The sequence below is a fragment of the Leuresthes tenuis genome, unplaced genomic scaffold, assembly GCF_036924035.1.
Source record: "Leuresthes tenuis unplaced genomic scaffold, fLeuTen1.0.hap1 SCAF_6, whole genome shotgun sequence".
Taxonomy (NCBI): domain Eukaryota; kingdom Metazoa; phylum Chordata; class Actinopteri; order Atheriniformes; family Atherinopsidae; genus Leuresthes; species Leuresthes tenuis.
In genome coordinates, this window is record NW_027325360.1 from 9107166 (window position 1) to 9129586 (window position 22421).

General features: G+C 41.4%; 1 protein-coding gene across 12 annotated transcripts in view; it reads left to right on the forward strand.

Annotated features, from left to right (window-relative positions):
- The first annotated feature begins 1060 nt into the window (after positions 1 to 1060).
- Positions 1061 to 22421, forward strand: part of kcnt1b (potassium sodium-activated channel subfamily T member 1b) — a 60197-nt gene continuing 38836 nt past the window's right edge. For 3 of the 12 annotated variants that reach the window (XM_072387449.1, XM_072387447.1, XM_072387448.1), the window contains exons 1-3: positions 2844 to 2886; positions 4506 to 4554; positions 5352 to 5519. In XM_072387449.1, the coding sequence (XP_072243550.1) occupies positions 2850 to 2886; positions 4506 to 4554; positions 5352 to 5519 (254 nt within the window). In that variant the 5' untranslated portion in view covers positions 2844 to 2849. Of the gene's footprint in view, positions 1521 to 2841; positions 2887 to 4505; positions 4555 to 5351; positions 5520 to 16891; positions 17455 to 22421 lie in introns of those variants that run through there. The other 9 variants (XM_072387451.1, XM_072387450.1, XM_072387455.1 and 6 more) reach the window with 5 other exon arrangements.

The following is a 22421-nucleotide window of genomic DNA, read 5'->3' on the forward strand; positions in this document are numbered from 1 at the left end:
GGCTGCATAGCTAAAGCCATCGCTCCAAAATGAGACAAACCTGCATTAGTCAAAGCTGGCAGCTGATGTAAGTAAATGACTGCTAGCACTAAATTAGAACTCATTAAAGGCTACCGAGTTACCATTAAGATTATTTTTAAAATGTCTCCAGCTTATGAAATTATCTGTATGTATATTGTATAGTCCTTGTGAGAGACTATTTTTTTATTATTATTATTTGAAAGCCTTCAAACACACATAAAGTCTGATTTGAACATCACATCATTAAAAAAAAAAAACGTGAGCCAACAAAAGGTCAGATGTAAAGATCTAATTTGTTCTCGCGCCAGTCAGTCAGCAGGTATTAGCGCTGACTGAAAGACATGAGCCAAAGACATCAGATGAGGGCTAAAACTGGACGTGTATAGTTAAAGAAGGTTCAGGGCTTGATATGACAAATGTTGCGTTCGAAGGTGTTGATTATTTGATCAGAAATGGATGACAATCTTGATAGTGAAAAACTGGAGAGACAGTTGGAAAAGCAAGAAGTGAATGTTTTGACGAGCTCCTATCGAGCTCATCTACAGGTTTATACTTTTGGTTCTGGGTAGTTATTAGAGTGTCTTACTAATAATAATTCTCAGTGTAAAAAAAACAAACAACAAGCTCTATATACCCCCTTACTGTACATTGGATGCAGAGTCTGAAATGCTCCTTTTTTTTTTAGCTCCCATCTCTTTAAACCATTAAGTTCTAAAAACCCAACATGGTCTGATTGATTTCATGCAAGGCATCTGTTCATTGTTTCTTTGTTTGATTGTGCCTAACTAGCCACTGGAGAAGCATTCAGGAAATGTTTTTCACAGTGATTTGATGAAGGAGGCATCATCTCACTTTAGACTAGACTCTGAGCTTTGTAACTGCAAATATGCATAAAAAAAACTACATAACACATTACAGGAAAAAGCATGTTATGACGTATTTAAAAGTAAACCGAACTTGACTCGTATGAACTGCTTCTGTCAATTTCAGATATCTCTTTAAAATATTGATGTCAATCATACAATTACATACCTTGTAAGTGTGGGAGCTTATGTGGATATTTGTGACGCTATCTTACTGCAAATGACCCACAGTGGTTACCAGAAATAAACCAATCCGTCACAATTCCTCATCCAACTATGTGAGGGGAAACACACAACATGGAGTGAAGTCACAAAAATCAGATGGATCCAGCGGTGGAATAGAAGTCTGTGGGAATCCAGATCTTGGGTGAAATAAGCCAATGAGCGAGATCTGACTGCTGGCATGGGAAACTGTAAGTGGCTGTGTGGGCTTTAGCACGATGACGCTCAGAGCTCTTTCCCCTGGAGGATAATGGACTGAAAAGTGGAGAGGCTGAGCACAGGGACGGCGCACAGAGCAACACGGCTTTTTCTGGAGGCAGCCGTGTCTTCCTCTCATCCCTCACAGAATGAATATTTTTTTCAATCTAAGGGGGACAGTTGTGAGACAAATAGCAGAGGACAGAGCTGTTGCAGGTATGTTTTTAGAGAAAAGATGATCTATAAATGTTCTGTGTAGATATTGTGAGAGGAAGTTGCCACGACTTTGCATGTGTTGTGCATACTCCATGAATTATGCTGGATGTTACCCAAATAATGAAAGCAACAGATACATATCGGGTCATTTTGGGGCTGTTGTTGTGTAATTCAAAAGATTGAAATAATTCAAATAAAGCCTTCATTTGTTTGAATGTGCTTTTGTGACTGTAAAGCTGTTTCTGCACCACATCATTTCTTTTTGCATAAGCTCTCGCAAAGTTGTACTTTCCATCACTCACCGCCAGATGCCTGATTATGAGGAGTTCTGTACTGGAAAACCCCAGGCATCCATGACCATGGCTTTCTTTAGAAAACAGAGGAAGCGGTTTTATTTGTCTACACATAGAGCCACTACTCTGCAGACGAGAAGTTCCCTGTCATTACCAAACGCATCAGTTTCCTCCGTAGACATCGCATTATTTCAAGGTTGTCCGGTAGATGGCGAGACACTCGTGGGTGACTTCAGGTTGTTGTGTCCACGGGAGGAATGGATGCTGATGCTGACAGGCAAGCATGAAACCAGGGGGACGGCGCGCTTGCACGATGTCCTTATTTTTAGATGTTTAAGCTAGTGGTGCAGTGCAGAAGACAGCAACGGAGAAAAATCCACGGGAAGCGGTGCTTGCAGTGGGTTTTTTTTTAGAACAAGAGCTGTTATATAAGAGCAGCTGGAAACGGTGACACGGGATTGTGAGCTAATTGAAAAGACAAAAGGCAAGTGGAAAAAAATCAGGTTCTTAATCAACAGCAGGGGACTAAAAACAACGTTGACGTTTTTACTCCTTCCGCCAAGTAAGGTAGATCGTTGACAGTGTCAAACAAAGTTGTTGCTAAGCGACAGCAAGTTCTCGACTTTGGGGTGGTATGGGGGGTTCGCGCATTGATATTTAAATATTAACAGTTTGAGAAAGTCAATCGGCGCTAAGTACTTGGACGAATGTTTCAAAATAAACCAAAAATCATAATCTATCTTGCGAGCATGTCAGTGGCTATTTATGAGTGCACACAGAATAGAGGTGGTGTGGAACCACTATCCATCGGTAAAGGGTCCAACTGATTAATTTTAATTAACTGAGCATTTAAGCTAACTCCGCTGGGCTCCACCGGCCTAATCACTGGAGCCGACTTCCCTCCCTCTTCTAGTTGTCACTTTCCAATAATGACAGCGCTTCCGCAGGGTCTCGTTGATGGAAGACATCCTGTGTCGCCCAGGCAGCGGTGTACATACAGTGTATGGATGTTATCTCAGCCATTTTTTTTTTTACGATGATGGGACCTCGGCCAGAAACGGGAGCGCAGCCAGGTAAACAAAGTTAGCAACAAGCCTTGTAGCATGTAACTTGCCTGCCTTCACCTACAGTTGGTGCTGCTCGTTTATTGGTCTACGCGAGCTGTCTGTGTAAAAAAATGCTGTGTGTCATAACTTTGCCAAAGGGGGGGGGGGTATGTTTGCGCACTTTTTCTCTCATTATATCGTATGATGGAGTCATTTTCTTGGATTTTCAATATTTTCTTATAGTATACAAAAACTGAGATCGCCCCTCAGAATAGTTGAGCTGTGCCACCGCAACGTTTCTATTGTACCTTTCTGCAAATGCTTTGGTTGATTAGTATCATGAATATTTCTTGACCATTTTCTCTGAACTAAACTGTAATAGATCTCAATGTGGCTGTCGTTGAGAAATGGTGAGGCTTTCAGACTTGGTGCAATCAGAAGTGTCTTTTTTTGTGGCTGATTTATGTTAATATGATTTTTCCTTTAAAAAAGCAGAAAATGTAAAATACTGTGCTTGGGTATTTCTGATGATTAGTCTAGCATGAGACTTTTCACAAACTAAATTTTGAGGACAACTGCAGATAATTAGAGATCTTCAAGTCAGCTTTTATCCTCTTTTATATGATTGTTGTGCCTTTTCTCACACTTGTTTATCTCGTGTTTTTAGAGGCCAGCTTTAAGCCTTCCCTGCAGATGTTTTTGTTTGCTCCATTTTCTCTCCTTGGATTGAATCCATGGCCCTCTCTCCATTAGATGAGATGGTCTCTTAAAGCACATTTTACTTGTGTGATGGATGTGGAGTTACCTCCACCTTTTCACCCACTCGACTTGAATTTGTCTAAAGTTAAGGGCACGTTTAGGGCATTTAGTCTGCCTTTCCTCTGCATTCTTGTCCATTGTTTTCTCTTTTCCCCCCTCTGCAACACACTTGATTATCATCTCCCCTCTTTCCCTCCTCTGTCTGCCTTTGCCAGGGTCTGTGCGTTCACCGATACGAGAGAGCATGTCTCTTGGTGCTGCTGGCACACTCAAGGCTGCCCACATGGGCCACACAGATTTTACATTATCCACTTATTGTTCACTTTTTCATGATTAAGCAAGAGAATAAAACAATATCAACCGGATATGCATTCACTCCAGCAGGAACATGCGCATATGAATGGTTTCATTAGACTGATCCCGAAAGAGCACGCTGTCATACACTGAATTTACAGTAAAGTATGTGTCCTCTTTCTGAAATGATTTCCCTCTCCCTGTTTTACTTCACAGGTTGAAAAATGAGCTTGGCATCGCTTTGATGAGGTGGTTCTCTCCTACCATGTTTACACAAATTAAAGCATACTCTAGAGTGCCCTCAATAAACACAGTCTGTTTGTGCAAAACAGCCGACTGACCTGCCAGCATAGCCACTTTCCACATTATCATAAACTGTAGAATTACATTAAAGTGTATCAGAGTAATCCTCCCTCCGATTAAAGAACAGCAGCCGGAGACAACTCGCTCCACTCTGGGTGGACTTAAGCTGCAAAACAGGCAGTAAATGTAATCGTGTTACGCGCCGCTCAAGTCTTAACTGAGGTGCATTTTTAATAGGTCTTTAAAACTATCTCCCTCTCTCTGTCTTTCTTTGCCCCCCCCCGCCAAAGAGGCAGTCATGAGTCCTCCACGCCGATCTTCGGGTTCCCATGGTGACAGGTAATTTCCTGAAGCATTCCCCGACACGTGACACTTAATGAAAAGGTGGGAGCACGCATACATTGACAACACCACAAGACTGTATGCAGACACACGTGATCGCATCCTGTTTGGAGGTCGCTTGCAGTTTCATGTTTGTCTTTGGTGCCAACCTGTTACCTACTTCGATGGTGGTAGAATTAAATCTTGTTTATGAATCACACATGCTATTGTGCACAAGTTCAATTATTTGTGGGAAATGACAACTATCAGTTATTTTAAAAAAACAGTTCATAGTTTTGCTCATGGGTCGGAGAATACGATTTCTTTTCTTTGAGCTGTTCTCAAAGCTCTGTCAGCTGTAGGCATAACCGCTCAGTCAGAGTCAATAACTCTGCATTATAAAAACATTAGCAGCTGTTTTCAAGATGGCCATCCTCAGTAAATACATTATGTGGAACAGATTGAAATTGGCCCTTTTTCCGCATTATGATTTGTTTGTTTTTTTTAGCACATTTTTTTTCAGTGTTGTCCTAAATGAATGAACTGGCATGTGGAGATATCAGTAGAACACAGTACTCTCCTCTGAACAATGATTTTACAAACACATTTAGACTGCTCATTGCACAGATCACTAAATCCTAAAAACCTGCAACAGACCATTGAATTATTGGGTGAACTCCACAATACCTACAAACACTCCCAGGCAGGGTAATGTTGTCTCAGTTGTTAGCTTGGATTAGGTTTAAAAAGTTGGTGTTCCATTGCAAAATTGGACTCTTTGATGAGCAGATACTGCTTTCCTTCCGGTCTTACAGGGCCTCCTCTGAGACCTTGCAGAAGAACAACAGCAGCAACTCGGGTGTTATTCTGGACATCTCGACTCTCAAGATGGCAGATGTGGATACAGAGGTGCCTCCTCTTCCTCCCCGTTACCGCTTCAGGGACTTGCTGCTTGGGGACCAGACATTTCAGAATGATGACAGGTAGCATGAAAAACACAACTATATTGTTTACTGTGGCATGTGATAGGCTGCCCAGGTTTGCTACCCAAAGGGCCTCTGTGTGTGTGTGCGTGTGTGTGTGTGTGTGTGTGCATACATCTACCAGCTTCCAATTTCACAGGAAAATGTTGTGAGCGAGGGTTAGAATACTATGGCATCTATTTTCTCCATTAGGGTTATGCCACAATTTCCAGAATGATTTCTCTTAATAACCATTTAGAAATGGGGAAGGAAATAAATTTATTTAGCTTTTGGTATTATATTTGTCTGCATAAAGTAGTAGAAAGAACAAACAGAGGCATAAAAGGTTTTGTAGTCATAATGGGTATTTCTTTTTACCATTAGAGCACTTTGAGATCATTTGTGCAACAACTGAGAAATTTGCATCTTGGCTTCTTAAAAGTTTTAGTAGCCATTAACAAAATGTGGTTTGTTGAAAAGTGTGAAAAAGTCTAAACATGGCTGATCTGAGCGTGCATTTTCTCTTGTTTCTTTTCCCAAAGGGTGAAATATCCCATTTTTGACCCATTAAGGGCTGCCACTGTCATGAGAGTGCTGGAGACTTTGAGAGTGTTCTGAGAGTTCAGTTATTGCTGCAGCTTGGGAGGCAGACCAAAGGATGAGACCAGGAGGGAAAGTATTAGCCTCAGCCACTGCTGAGTGCTGTGGAGCTCCCCACGGTGCTGAAGTGAGGCCAGCTCACTCAGGACTGGCTTGCAGAGAGGAAATGAAGAGCACTGTTTCATAGTTTCTTTGTTGATTTCTAACTAAACATCCAATACTATACATGCTGAAATATATGAACTGCTCTGATATACTGCGCCAGACACGTTTGAATTATAATCAGGAAGGAGTGTCAACGTAAAGGTTGACGTTTGCAAGATTGAGAAAATGCAGTGGTTGCACCTCAGCTGAAAGGAGATTTCCACTAAAAACTGTTCCCTGTTTCATCTTACTATTCTGATACTGTTGGATTTTTCCAAAGCCACACATTCGCCCTCCTTTGCGGTTCTGTCGTATCTTCCTGTAAACCTTTTGGCCGTTTCATGCCAGAAGTAGTGAGCTTTAACCTCTGATAAGGCAGGGAAGGTAGTGACAGAGGTGAGGTGGCTTACGTGTTGGTGTGTGAAAGCCAGCACATACCAATGTCGGGCTGAGCCTTGTCTGACATATGTAAATGACCAAATTTCTTCGCTAATACAGCAAAACCAATGTGGAAAAAACCCTGTTCTGATTTGAAGATGTTATCAGTGGTTAAATCTGACAGGGTGTAAGTTATCACTCCACAGCAGGGTTCTTCAGCTGTCAGCAGCAGCCGTGTTATAACAGGAGAACCGTCTACAGATAGTATCTTGGATGAATAAAAGATGATTGTCACTAAGATTTTACTTTAAACCACAACTTTTATATGGAAAGTAAATGTAACATTCTGTTTCACCCCCAACTCTTTGTCTGTGCAGGTTCCTGTTGTTCATTTTAACCAAACAATTTTATTCCAGTGCTAGCTTTTTGTCCACATTTAATATTTGTATCAGCAGTGGCCTGTTTGACCACCACCCCTCCCCCACACGTGCTCTTTCGGCTCTCCCAGTGGATGCAGTGATCACAACAGTGAACAATGCTAGTTACATTGTTTCCTTTATTGCATCAAAGATAAATTGCTGGAGCCAAAGGCAGAAAAGGCAACAGTTCTCCTCTGCATAAAATACACTCTCAATGGAAAAAAACTCAGGAAAACCTATCTTAAATAGACTTTTGCATGAGTACTGTGTCATGCATTGCTCTTGCAGTTCTGCTTGTGTAAAAGACTGGTTTTGGTATGTTTCTGTGAATATTTCACCCAGCTGATCCCCCATTTTAGTCAAAGGGTAATTAGAGCTTGTTGCTGGGATACTAACACATGTATGCTTCAGTGCTTGCATGTGGTGGCATCTGCGTATGTCTGTAGCCCTGAAACAAATCGGACTCAGAGGAGAATCAGCAACCCCTGCCCTCATGGCCTTTTGTCTCTATTTCGTTGCATTTGTCATACCGGGAGGGGAATGTAAAGGGTAATAGGCTGCAGGCCTGGTAAATGGTAATGGTAAATGGACTTGTACTTGTACTTGTATAGCGCTTTTCTAGTCTAACTGACCACTCAAAGTGCTTCACTACATGCCGCATTCACCCCACTCACACACATTCATACAGCACGTCTTAAGATACTTAACTACGTGCTTTTTTCTAATCTTTCTATACACATTCATACCCCAGTGATACACTGGGAGGCAACGTGGGGTTCAGTGTCTTGCTCAAGGACGCTTCGACATGTAGCGTCCTGACCCATTCAAATGAATGGGTCAGGACTTTAAGCTCTGCAGAAGGCTGAGGATGACCCATTCATTTGAATCAGGTGTGTGGGAGCAGGGAAAGTTATACTTCATTGCATTTGTTTGTATAGCAGGGTACAATTTCTAATTCCCTACTTTTTTTTAAAGACAGTCGTTTTTTCTGAATAAAGTTAGCTTATTGGATTTTACAGTACTGACTGAGAAATTAATGTAGTGTGCTGGATTTGGCTCTCTTGTACCGTGACTTTGTCTGACAGATAACATAACAAGGCCCAACATATTCCTGAATGCATTTCCCCTGGCAGAGATCATAGTTCCGCAGAGGGCCAGTCCCTGATCATAGTAGCATAAGATGCGCTAATAAGTCCTGGCAGCTACTAGCCTGAAGGGATCTCCTCTCCCAAGCAGAAATCGAGGTAATTCATCTGTGCCCAGACTGGTGCCAGCTTCATACATACCTGTTCAAAGGACCATTCTAATTGCAAAAGGCTTGTGGTGGGACTGATCCAAGTTGTTGGTACAGTATTCTTTTGAGGCCTTACCTATAAGTGGTGGTTCTTTTGGTGCCAGGGTTGAATCATGTTCTCTTCTTTAATTTATTTACGGTCTCTTTTTTTGCAGCTACTTCTGCTGGCTGTGTTTGTTTTGATGGAGGGATTCCAGGGGCTCATCCTCATCTTGTGTGTTGCTTGAAGGAGGTCTGCCCTTTGTGGTACCCAATATGAGCCCATTTAAAGTCAGTCATTTTGGTTTTGACTTTGTTTGCTGAGAACTCAATAAAGGGTGCAGGCACAACTTTATTGATTTATTCCTCTAGGATATTACACCAGCAAAAAGGAGTCAGATCGAAATGCACTCAACAAAAGGCGATATCCTTGCTCTGAAATTGTCTTTTCAAATCAAAATCAATGAAATACGATACATTTATGGATTCTGTCAGATAGGCATTAACTGGATTTATAATGGCTTGTATAAATTAATCTTACTTCACGGCATTAATGTGGTTTATGTTAGTGGTGGCAGCCTTGCTATAGCTCCTCTGACAACCCTCGTCTCTCCTCCAGCTGCATTTTAGGAATTTAGAATTTAGATTGTAGAATTAAGAGTTTAGAATTTCGACTTTCCTTAAATTTGTTGCGCTGTGATTGATTTCCAGGTCACAAGTAGGAAGAATCAAGGAAAAGGGGGACGATGAGTCACAAAATGGAGAAATCACAAGAGCTAAATATGTTTGATCACTTTCATCATGTTTAAGAAGCAGAAGTTATTGACACGTTTTGCTGTGCAGGGATGTTAGAATGAACAAACCGTGCGGTAATTTGAAGCAAAGTTTGTTGAAGTTTGACCCGTCTGTGAGTGAGTCACTGTGTTTCTGTTATTCTCTGTGTCTCTGTGATGTAGACAGTGAGAGTACAGTTGGGATGTGTGTGTGTGCGAGTGGTGAGGAGGAAAATCTCCCTCCAGGGCTGCCATTATTTCCAGGGCTGGGTGTCAGAGGGCCATAATGACAACTTGTCTGTGTGGGTGCAGAAGAGGAGCAATCACACTGAAGTCATGGTTCTGACAAGCAAGCGGTGGCTGTGTGGGTTTGTCTGAAAGTGAGTGTTGTCTGCACAAGTGTTTACGCTATGTATGAGCTCTGAGTGTGGGCACCTGTGAATGTCTGATTGGGCATTTGCGTTTAAGTATGTGGGTTTATTTCTCTCTATCAGTCAGGGGTGGGGGAGCCAATCTCAATCAGTCAGAAATAGAAATGAGCCACCAAACACTGACAGCAGAGCGGGGATAAAATTACTTGCATCTATCATTCCTACGCATTGCTAATCACATTCAGGTTTTCTCCTCTAATCAAAGCACGATGCTGATGGGAGCATCAGAGTGAGCCGTATTAATTGGTCTCTTATTACCTTCTTCAGTGTCAAGTTGGCACTTGGACTTGTGATGCAGCACTGACACATAAGCTGCTGTCCAGCAACAGCTAGTCTCGGACACCGGTTTGTGGTAGATAAAAAGATGGCATGTATTCAATTAAATGGGATTGCATCTCTTGTGGCACTTACCGCAGAGGCAAATTCCAAACAGAATAAAATGTCCTGAGACCATAGTCGTGCACTCAAACTGGCAGCAGCTGTTTTGTTGGCACTGATTCTGTTACGGAAGTGCCTTCTGGGGTTTGATTGATGTGTGCATTTCTTCCATCTGAGCGCGTTTACGAGGAAGATAAGATGGAGAGCAAATACAAAGGGAAAATTAGGGCTGAACAAATAAAAACCCAGAGGAAGGGTCGGATCGTGTGGATGAAAGATAAGAGGGAAGAGGACAGAGGAGTGGAGCGAAAGGAAGCCCACAGGGATGAGGATGAGGTCGTTTTGGATGAACAGTTTGAAGCTCGCAGGCTGTTTGCACACTAAATGCTCAATTCCAACTCTTCACTTTCATTTAGGATGGCATTTCCTATTTAACTGATACCTGTATAAGGCACCCAGGTGTTATAAGAACATTACAGTCCATGTTTTAAATATATTCTGTGGACAGCAGGGTGTAAACGGGGAGGTGGCAGTGGAAGGATATTACTAGCTCTTTATACTCTTCCAGACAAAATTTGAACACGGACTGTTTCATTTAAGGTGAATCAGTTGGTGTGTCCACACTTCAACAGTTTAATGGCTGCAGCTACGCTCATGACATGTGCCTCACTGTACGTTGATAACATGACCTGTTTTATTTAGACTGTAAATGTTTTTGAGATGTAAATTGGAAGTTTGCCGCTCTCAGTAGTCTTTTGCTCTTACTGCAGAGTTGTTACATTGCTGCTGCCTGTTTTTTTTGGCTACTTAATTTGATGAGGACGTCCCCTGTCTATGCAGTCAAGCCAGTTCTTCATGTGTTTTATCATGATTAATTTTCCTAGGATTTATCAGGCTCTAAAGATTACTTGCTGCTCACTACACTGCGCAGCTGAGCTCACTTTTCTCAGTCGTCATCCTCACACTGATTGGTCGTAAATGAGCACACACTGATGATCATCTCTATTAAACTCTGAAATCATTATTTGGCTGGTGAAGTTGGACTTGAATTAGCAGTTTATGATAAACTGATAAACTGAGAGATACGCTACGTGTTGTTGGCTGTCCACCTCCTGGTTGTTCTTTTCCCTTGGTAATGCTATAAAAGCCCATTTTTCTTTTAGTAGCTGCTTACACTCACATCATTTTCAAAGCATTAGCTCAGGTAAAGGTTATATTCAGTGAAAGTATTGTCAGAAAAGACTGAATTTAAGGGACTTGGCAGTTGACCTCTGTTGTTTGTAGGTCAAATAATGATTGATGGACACTGTCACTGGCTGGAACTGAGCAGTAAATAGTCATTCAGTTGGCCCGGCCCATTGGCCTTGTTAAACCCTGGTACACCAAGCATATGAGGTATCAGTGGAATACTGTTGTGATCCCGTCTCTTAGCGGTAGCTTATTAATGGATCTTTTTCGACACAATGAGACATTTTACTCATTCTGGGAGCAAACTGAGATTATTGAATGTCCTCTTACCTAAAATTCCTCTGTGCTTGAAAGTGAGTGTTGTTGCTGGTTGCATACACATTTCCGCTGAGCAGACAGAGCTTACGGCTTAGACCATAGGTGGTATTAGTCATCACCATCGGCACAGAGTGGGTGGGAAACACTTAAAGTCCTCTGGACTAGTGCAAATCAGCAGCAGAATGACTGCATGTCATAACACTGCATGTTAATGTAAGGATTAATGTTGTTTCCACAAAGGAGTGGAGACCCCGAACATGTTGTCCACTTTCTGTTTATTAGGTGTTATTGGGGTAGGGATTGCCCAGGGATTTGTTCCGCCAGTTCCTTGCATGTGTAGACGGTGTATATGAGAGTGATCTGAGGCGTGGCGTTACTCACAAGCTCAGTTTGTCGAAGTCTTCGTTTCAGCTCTTTCGGTTCGGATTTTTTTCTTCTTAACACAGAGGTGGTATTAGTCAAGGTGGCTCAGTACGCCTAAGCAGAAAAGAATTAGCAGGCATCTCTCATCTGAACATTACAGTGGCTGAGAGCAGTCTCAGTAGGATCGCTCAAATGGGACAGGTGATTAAAGGCAGAATTATCCTGTGGATTCTCTGAGAAAAACAGCGTTTTGTTTACCCCTCAGAATTTGCTTCTTTTCTGGGTCATTGGATCATTGAAGCCTCTGGTGCATTTGCTGTTTAACTCCCGCGCTTTGTCTTGCTAACTTAATTAGCACCGGTGGAGTTGGCTTGTTACACTTTAATAAGCAGTTGTGATGATGGAGGCATTTGGATGAGGCTGTCAGCACAGAATAGGGGAATACAGTATTGTGGGTGTGTGTGAAGTATATGGTATCAAACTGAGGATAATTCAGGCATTGCAGAATACACGTTGTCACATGTCCGATATATTCAGACAAATTCATAAGGCCTTAATACTAAAGCTGCACTTTAGTATCGAGAGGTTTTGTAACGGTTGAGAATAAAACTGTACTGTTTTCAAAGGTAAATGAATCAATTTGGATGTTATTTTATTTACATTTGTTGGTGTAAATGGATTTGTGATATTATCTGTGCTCGAGTGCCGATTTGAATTTAGTTTCTCTCTCTTTTTTGGGGCCGGATTAATCAGGAAAATGTGTCATTATCAGTGTAGCTACTGTGGCTCACTGATCACGGATTTACAGCGTAATTTTAGTAAAAAGCCCAGGGGCATTCTTCAACTATAATGCAACATTATTTACGAATGTACTTTTAAACAACACTCTATGGTATGTATTGAATAAATTGCTGAGAAGGTATTATGACTCGACAGCAGCTGATTTACGAGTAAAAAGTATGCATTATATCTAACCGCTCTTAAGAAAAGGGAGAAAATGCCTTAAAAATGTTGCCAAAAGGTAATTATAAGGATAGTCATTGCAGTATTTGTGCCGTAATTACTTTGGATGCAGCATTGTTTTGGCTGATGTCAGTGATTGACTGGAACATCCCACTCTGTTATTATCCCTGAAAGCTTCTGTGTCCGACCAATTAAGTTACTCTGATGAGTTACAGTTAGTTTATTTGTGAAAGGAAAATAAGGCAAATGGCTTGATAACGCTGTCTATATATATATATACATATACATACATGTATGTATGCTAATTAACTATGTGCTGCTTACTTTACTTAAAATGTCTGTGTCAAAATTCAGGTTGGATGTTCAAAAGAACATCCCACTGTCAGGCATATGCTCCTTGTTCACCCTTTTTTGCTCTTTTTAGACGGATAGTCACTCATTTGGAGACATTTGTTGTCCTAATGGTAATGGATTTCTGAAGCCATCTTCTCTGGTTATTTACTCACGCTCGCATGTGTATGTGTGATCTGACCTTGCTTTCTCTTTCACTCTCCAGATAGCTGGTATTTGTCTTTGTTCTTTAACACTTTATCTGACTTCAGCGAAAGAACAAGAGGAAATTTTACTATCACGACAGCTTTGGTGGCTTCTGAGAAGCCCATTGGTAAGACCTACAGCCTGGACATGAAAGTCCACCAGCTGAATAGCTAAATATCTTCTGTTATAATCATCCATCAGCTGGCCAGTGGCTCTTAGTTGTTATACTTAGGGCCTTGACTGGGCTTCATACAGTACCCAGTATGTCTCTGACATTACATAGCGATCGATGTGGGATATGCTAATATACAGAATATCATGTTTTGTTCTTGATTTTTAAAAGCTACCTGACTTGAAGTGAATAATTTATTTTCTTAAGCTTTTATTTGTGTAAAGTCGATGTCAGAGGCCCAGTGACTAAAAAAGCATGGCCTTGAATCTTTATTTAATCTTTACATTATTCAAATTTGTCAAATGAGCATTATGACAAAGAAAAAACTCTCATCTTTCACCACAGAGATGATGAGGAGGGAGGCTAGTATATCATTGCTGAGCTACAGCAATCAAAGAAAACAACAGTGATTGTATGCATCATCATGTTTGTCCACCTACTTTTAAGGTGATATCTACATCGATTGAATATCATTGTGCTAGATTAAACAGTTTAACTGGTCCAATGGATGCAAATGATGGCAAGGATGCCATTTCTTTTCCTGCCACAGCATCAAGCTGCGAGCAGCTGTTTTATTCATCAAACTCAGCTTGTTTGTTATTAATGTGGCCTAGTAAATGTGCCTGCATGTTTTCATGGAGCTTTTAAAGGGAAGATGGTGAAAACACGAGCAGTTTACATGCTTTGGCCGGTTCTGTATGAATATTACACTAAAAGCAGCTGTGTTTTGTTTATATTTTTTGAAGACCCCAACAAACTCAATCCGATCTTTTCAGGGTATGAAAACATCGGGTTGAGAGGGCTGAGAGATATTCACTGGAAACATAGATGTTTTGACTAGATTGGTTGTCTTTTTAAATGTTTAATGAACTGTTGGATTCTACATTCAACAGTGCCTACAGTCCTAACTCTTGGAAGAGAACGCAGAGTAATAATCAATAGATTAGTTGCTTTTGCACAAATCACCAGCCGATAAAACACCGGCCAGGCAGACGACATCCCCGCGTATGCGTAGCTTCCATGCACTCCTGTGTGTAAACCTTTGGTGTTATTAGCTCGACTTCTTCCTCTTCCCTGGCAATACTGTGCAGTGACAGACGGCTCGCCCACAGCAGCGCCAGCTCATTGCCTTAATATGTTTTGACAGAGGAAACATTATCAGAGCTCTTAACGCCCTTCTGCAGCATGAAGCGGGAGCTGAGGCGCACCCATTGGTTGCTGAGATCTAAAGGGAGGACTATTTTCCTGGCCTATCGGTGACTTAAAGAAGAGAAAATTTGACATTTTCTTTCAATGTGTAGTTTTATGATATACAATGACTCTGTGATTGCCCATTTTTCAGCATTTCCCTCGACTGCATTTTCTCTGCCACAGTACAACTCAACAGAGTCTGAGCATTGGCAGCATGGTGCAGCATCATGCTGCATTCATCATCTCTTTCTTCAAACCTCTTTCTCCTATTTTTGTTTTTTTAATTTCATCTCAGGGAAGGATAGTTATCATTTAGCAGAATTCCTCCAACTTATTCTGCCAAGGATTTCAGAGTTGATTGCTTTTCCAGCTCTCGCCAATACTCGGTATATGAGCCTCACTGCTCTCTGTCTGTGTTTGTTATAGCTCCCCATTTTTGCAACTCTAATATAATGGTTGTAAATAATCCTGTATGAATCGAATGATTGACTTATCACGCTGTATTCATTCCAGCTTCTGGTTTAGATTGATTTCCTGTGCTGTTTTTTTTTTTCCACTTCCTTAGAGCGTTCATCTTATTTTCCTTTGGTCGGGATGTGGGTGTCATCAGCTTCTGTGATGTCTCTGTATTAAGTAAAAGGTTTAAGCAACTTCTTAAAGTTAAAGGGCTATGGTGCCATCTGTCATTAAATATAAAATGTAAATGTAAAACACATGAAGCAACCACCGGCTGATGTTTTTTTTGGTTTTATCTCCCCTCTGCTGATACTCCTATGAGAGCCGTATCACACAAACTGTAGTTTTCTATTTGACCACAAAGTGTCTCTGTACCCTCATTTGTTCCCTTGCCCCACCCTCGTTTCTACCACCTATGAGCTTGTGTGCATCTCCCTCTCTGTCATCTGGAACATCCAGATGTTCTCTCTCAGTCCAATCATTCCCTTCCTTTAGTGGGATGAACTAGGTTTGCACATCTACCAGCACCTAATTCACAGACACACTTTCATCGAGAACACATTTTTTTGTGACTAACTCCACATCGTTGTGCTTTTTAACATAATCGGAATCTGCTAGACGTCAGCATTTAGAAACAACGTGAAATTACCATCAAACGACTTGCAAAACACCAAAGTTAAACGTTAGAAAGTCAGAAACGTTGAGAAGAATAACACACTGTAACACTTGAATGAATTTACAAAAGAAGGGGTAACAAAAACGCCAAAGTAAAAGAGCTGCAGGGAACCTCAGTCATGTGACCTAAAAGAGGAGGTCCACGCCGCAATTGTGGTTTAAAGCAGCTTTATGCCTGAATACAAGAAAAGAGGATTTCTATCTAAGGAAAAATGAATAATGACACTTTTCAGTTATCCACAACTGCTAGATTACATTGTTTATCAAACAGGATGTAAATGGAGGGCTGGAGTACTGATATTCATAAAGTAGGAGCTGATCTGTGGCACACACAAAGCATCATCACCAATGCCTTTACTGGCAGTAGCTGGTGAATAGTATCCTCTACCTGTAAATCCTCGAAATAAACAAAGAGTTTAAGAAGAGGACATAGATTACACTGATGTCCCACACACATATACTGGAGGGAATTTAAGGATTATTATTTTTTCATTCTTTCACCTCCCAGATATCCACGTCTTGTTGGGCATTAAGTCTCTAATCCCACGGTGACTATAAACGGATGATTTTCTGTGTGTCCTGGAGGTTGAACTCAAAATGTCTGCTGCAAAGAGCGTGGAGTTTTGTCGTGTGTGTCCTAAGTGCATTAAAAGTGGGAGTCCAGCTCCTGTTGCTGCTCTGGCATTGTTGGAGCACTGCAGTCGGTACATGACTACCAACAGACCTGTGAGGTCCTCATCAGGATATGAGAAGTAATTACTGTAATGGCTTTTCTGGAGTTGCCAACTAGAAATCCAGGCCAGAGAATGTCATGTATACTAGAATCATCTTTAAGAATTCAAATATGATAAAATCATTATTAAATGCAGCAAATCAACTATGATTTGCCTCCTATTTCTTTTATCCCAACGGGAGTCACACAGATTGTATATCCCTCACTTAACGTGTTTTTAAGTGGACTGCGTACATTGTGTCATGAGGTTCAGGTTTCCTTTCTTTCTATGCAAAGCAGCATGATTGTACCAGGGCTGTTTACCAGGGCCACCTGCTCATCTTACTTTGTTTTCTCATGACTGGTGTCTAAGCAATGGCAGTTCATGTTTCTCATTAGGAATCCGTTAATCTTGAGAAAACGCGGGCGAGCAGGCGACTGTGGCGACCACGAGGATGGCGAACGACTGGTGGTTCTGATCAAGACAAATGGGAGATCATTAACTTTGTCCATCTTCGTTATGTAACTCGTTGGAGAACCCGTCGGGTTGGTTGAGAGCTTGACGTTACACCGTGACGACGTTTGGAGCGCAGATTCACACAGCTCCTCTCTATTTCCATCAGGGATGGAGGAAGACTCGATAACCAGGGGACAAGCTGATTGTTTCCTCAGTGTGTCTGAAGACTCTGTGATGCGACAGGAGGGGGGGCGCTCTCCCTCCGCCTTCGTGCACCACCACTGAGACCAGGATGCGGTTTTCTGGCGGTGTCGGTCGCTGACTGAGCCTGTTCCAACACCAGGAGGAGGAATCGTATTGCTGGAGGTAACACCCGGTAGTAATGGCAGGCGCTAAACTGACGCCCTCGCCTTCCGAAATCGATCCAGACGTCAAGACAGATGTGCAGAAAACGCCAGAGCCCACCTGGGTCAATCCCTCCAACCCGCTCCGGACCATGGGCTCTTTTGGGAGCGATGCCGGCCAAAGGTAGCTGCCGCAGATCCGCACCACAGGCGCACGTTTCAGAATGCAGTGCGCCTGTCCTCCTGCAGCATCCGCGAGAGAACGTGATGCTACGTGCGCGTGGTATCATAAGTCTTTAGAGTAACTCGGCTCGTTATTATCCATACCTAAAAGTTGCGCTGTGATCAATATCCCATTACGTCTGTGAATTAGAAATCTGTGGGAATGAAACTGCCGTGAGCGTTACCCACCGGCTCTTATAGACGTACCCCCCTCTTTGCTTTTTAACATTTGAGCAACTCGTCCGACTTTGAATCGGTTGCTTTCCAAATTGCATTACTTTTGCAAACGCTTAAGTGTGCAGTCGTTTTTCTCTCAGCATCACTCAGATTCAATGGCTGCAGCGTATAGCGATTACATAAGTCCGTGGATGCTGCATTCCCCAAAAACAGTTTTCTGAATCCGGTTCCTATTGGGTAGAAGATATTTTAGTGCACCATGCCATCAAAAGGTGGAGTTATTTTTGACATCTCCAAATACAGCCAAACTGACTGATGTATAAGAATGCAAACCAGAGGAGATCATGATGACATACCTTAATATCTACAGAAAATACTGCGTTATGTTTCTTCATATGCACGAGAGTCCATGAAATCTGCTTTCACTCTCCTTCAATTTGGCTTACAAATGACATGTGGTTTGCGTGGACCAGACTCACTGTGTAACAACTGAGGGACAGTGTTTTGTTATTCCTTTCATAGAGTCAAATGATTAAGAGGATTAATACTCAGGTATTAACACTGCCGGTTATATGAAGTTGATGTTAGCTGAAAACGAAAGGATTCTGCATGTTTGGCAATGTTTTAAACACCTGCCCTGCACAGCCAGTATGGTGGTGCAGTGTGTTTGTTATTTTTCATGTAAGAATATATGATTTTATTTAAGCAAAGTCCTCAAACACTTGTTGAACTAGATATGTGAATATTTGAAAAACACAGTTAGGGCAACATGTCATGCATCATAGCTCTAAAATGCGCACCCCACCTTAACTAGAAGCTTTCATTTTCATCCATAGTAGAGGTTCATTGAGAAATTGCCATTGTTCACAGCAAAATCCACCTTGCACACTCAGCAAAAAATAAAGGCTTCTTAGTCAGATGAGACAATAGTTCTCCTAGAAGCTGAATCTATCTGCCTCTGCTATGTTTTCCCCCTTCTGCAAATGTCTGTTGATTAGGTGCTTTATTGTTGATGACAGGCCCGGCCAGATGTCACCGTTTGTTCAGAGAACAGGCAGAGCAATCTATGCAGGTATATGGGCCTTATGTAGGCGACAGGAATACTTAGACGATCAGTTGAAGCTTGAGCTGACACGTATTCGGGCTCATTTTCGTTTTGTTTTATTATGGTCTTCTTAGATAAACAAGAAGTCAGCTCAGTGCACAAATAAAACTGAGTGGAATTGATATTACCATTGCCACTACAGCGCACCTTGAAGTCCGTGCTAATTATGAAGGCAATTATTAGCCTTTTCTTTCTGTAAATATAAACTGCTGGGTATTAAGATGTGATGTAAATGCGGATCACGGTAGAGGAACAGATAAACACGGTTCTAATGACGGCCGCAGTAAGGTCACAGTAATGATGAGGGCACAGCTTTAGAAGCTGACATTTGTAAAAGAGGCCATGTACGACATCAGCGAGGCTGTACATGCTGCTAGTGATGATTGCTGAGTTGTTAGTGATCAAAATCTGTCAGCTGACAACTGTTTTCTAAGCACTGGGGTAAGAAGAGATTTGCTTCCTGTCATTTAATCAAACTAAACAGTATTGGTTTTAGTTTGTATTCTAATCTCATAAACAATATCTTCAAATGGCTTGGTGCTGTAAAAGCTAGTGTATCAGTTGGGCTGTTGCCCAGGGTAACCAGATTTGGATCACTATTCTGGTCAGTGTTATTACTGTTGGCAGGAAGCTGGTGTCATAAATAAAGTCATGAATGATTAATTGTTTCCCCTTGTGGTGATCTTCCAGTCAAATAATTGTTGTTTGTCAGAAATGTAAAAATGTGTTGTTTTTGTTATGCTCACAAAACGCTCCAGTCTGTCCCCTGCAGATTGACTGGTTGTTGTCTGGAATCTGAGGGCTTTCCAGGTTGTGAAATGTGATCAGCGTGGGATTTGTGTCCAGCTGGCTCGAGAACTAGAGGAAGTGCTGTGAGTAGGAGAATCAATGATCTGGCCCATGGTGGATGGCAGACTGGAAAGACTTCATTTACTTCTGCATAATTTCCAGCATCCCCATGATGTCTGTATATTTAGGGTCTTTGGGACAGTATTGACATCTCAATACTGTTGGCAGTAAATGGACCAAATGAGCTTTGGAAGAGCTTCAAGAAAAGAGTGATTGATCACTTTTCTTTGTTTAAACACAGTATATGGTGAAAATCGAAAAAAGTGAAAATCGATATTTTGGCATCGTACAGCTTTGTCAGTGCATTGCCCGCTTTTTGTTCGGCTTGTTGTGATGTGATTTTAAAGGCCATTGGGCTGTTGGTATTCTCATAAAGTATCTAAGATCAGTATTTAATAGGATGATTTGACTATTTGTTGGCCAGCATAGTCACAACTTCAGACTGACTGATATGTATAATGCAGGCTTCCACAGTTAAACTTATCTGTCAGTCATCAGTGCTTGTGCTTTTTGACAGCTTGTCTTACTGTAATCTCTGTTTTTGATCTCTGTCTGGTACACTAAACAACCCCCCACCCAACACAAAAAGTCCATCTCAGTTTTGTGTACAGCTACATGCTGAGTTCGCCGCAATAAGTCTATTTGTCATGGGTGCAATATTAATTTTTTCATGTATTTTAGCTTTTATTTTTTTACATAAAGGTTACAAGTATTAGAACAAGGAGACGTAGAGCTGCAACTCAGCAAAGAACAGTCTGATACCTCAGAATGGATGTAATATGCTCTTCTGCTTTAGTAAGTTGAGCTTCTAGACAGATTTCATAAAGACCCTCAGCTAAGTTCATTTGAATTCTTCTGTACACTAAAGCTGACTTTCATCTTATTTGGTGTCATGTTTCCCCTTCCCCTCCACATCTTTTCCTTATTCGACTGCATGAATTTTGATGCACTTATCCTCTTCCTACTCTGCGGTGCAGTATATTGTGTTGGTTTTAATAGATGTGTTTTAAGGGTGGAAAATTGAATTTTTCTGTTAGCTCTTAATCCATTATGGCGAAACAGAAGCTGCCTCAGGTAACGCGGCTTCACTAATCTTCACAGCTAAATGAGAATTCCTGTTCAATCAGAAGGGAAGGAGTCAAGACTAACAGGAATGTGCTGTTTTTCTTAAACACTGCAATTAAAAGTGATGTGATAACAGAGAAAATAAGAGAAGCAGTGCACTAATATTAACTATGTCCAGTGCTTTTTATTCTCTTCATACCGTTCTTCGGCAGTCTGAGGAAGGACTGCTCTTCTTCTTTGTGACATTTGGCACAATTTGTTGGGCAGCAGTTTTCTATCTAATTACCTGTTCCCATTCGCACCAAATTCCCTCCTTGCCCGATTACATTGTGATTAGAAATGACAGAAACACCAAACTACCCTCCTTCTGCGTATCTTAAGTGTGTATTCATTGTCCTCTGCTTTCATGGAACAATTAGTTTAATTTGATTTGAGCACCCAAGATTTAATGAGGGGATTTAATGAATCCATGTCACCCATCATTATTGTTCATTAAACCCTGAGAGTGAAGCCCTTCAGAAGTTTACTTGTGAATTTTGAAAGTAAATTTCGCCCTGGTTTCGAGGCACACCCCGAAATGAAACTAACATTTAGAAAAAACACACTTCAAAGCAACGCCATGAGTAGCCGGCACACATTTAGAGCATCATGAAGGGATGGAAGTTACATCATCATCAGCATGTTTTGGGTTTTTTTGGCAACGGAGCATCAATCCAGCAAACCGAAGAACTATCCATGAATAAAACAATCTATTGAAATGGGAAGCTGTTCAATATAAGGGGAAAACAGAAATGGTTTGAATACCTAAATGCAGGCAGTAAGATGCAAAATGAACTCAAAATGACAGGCCACTGAATGTCTTTGGGGCCCAGCACATAAACTGAGTGCCTTACAGATAATCTCAGAGCATCACTTGTTCATCTTAGTCCCCATACTGATATTGTTGTACACCATAACCAGGTATTATATCATGGCTTAGTACGCTAAGGTTCCAGTGGAAGAAACTTGTGCTTTTGAAGAACGAAATTTGAGCTCTGTGGCATAACAGGAGCATTAGGGAAAGTTAAGTGTTTGCAAAGCATACTGATGAAAGAATGAACACAACAAATCCCTTTTGCCTTTGTATGTGTGTGAGATACTCCCACTTTTCTCCAGTCAGCCCTTGAGGCAGCTCTCAGCGGATATATTTGAGAGCATGCTTTGAAAGCCCCGGTCATGTTGCGCTTGTTGTCTCCAAGACGCTCAGCTCAAACTGGTGACTTCCGAACTGATGCGAGGAGGTGAGAAACAGTTAGCCTTTTCAATGTCTGACTTTGAGCCACGTTAGAGTAAGAACTGCATGATTCTGCTGCAAAATGTGACCATTTCTGAACTTCATTGGTTTATTATGAAAGAAACTGAGGATGGAAATTAATCTGTGTTTTTGGCTGCATCTGCTGTGGGTGCTAAAGGGAGTGTCTGTTTTACGTAGCCTCAACAGTGTCTAAGCTCTTTGCAGCCAGATAGCATCTTTATTGCTCGTTAAAGTGCTGTCTGATAACTGCCAAATGGACTCTGGGATCATAACAGATGATCTCATGTGCTGTTTTTAAGCACAGCACCCCTGATATCAACAGAGTAATCAGTTTCTATACGTTTTAGCTGTGAATTAACTTCGAAGGAATGGTTGACTTCCAGTGAATCGCTTGTTTCCGATTAAATCTAAGAAGTCGTGTGAAAACCAATAAATGCAA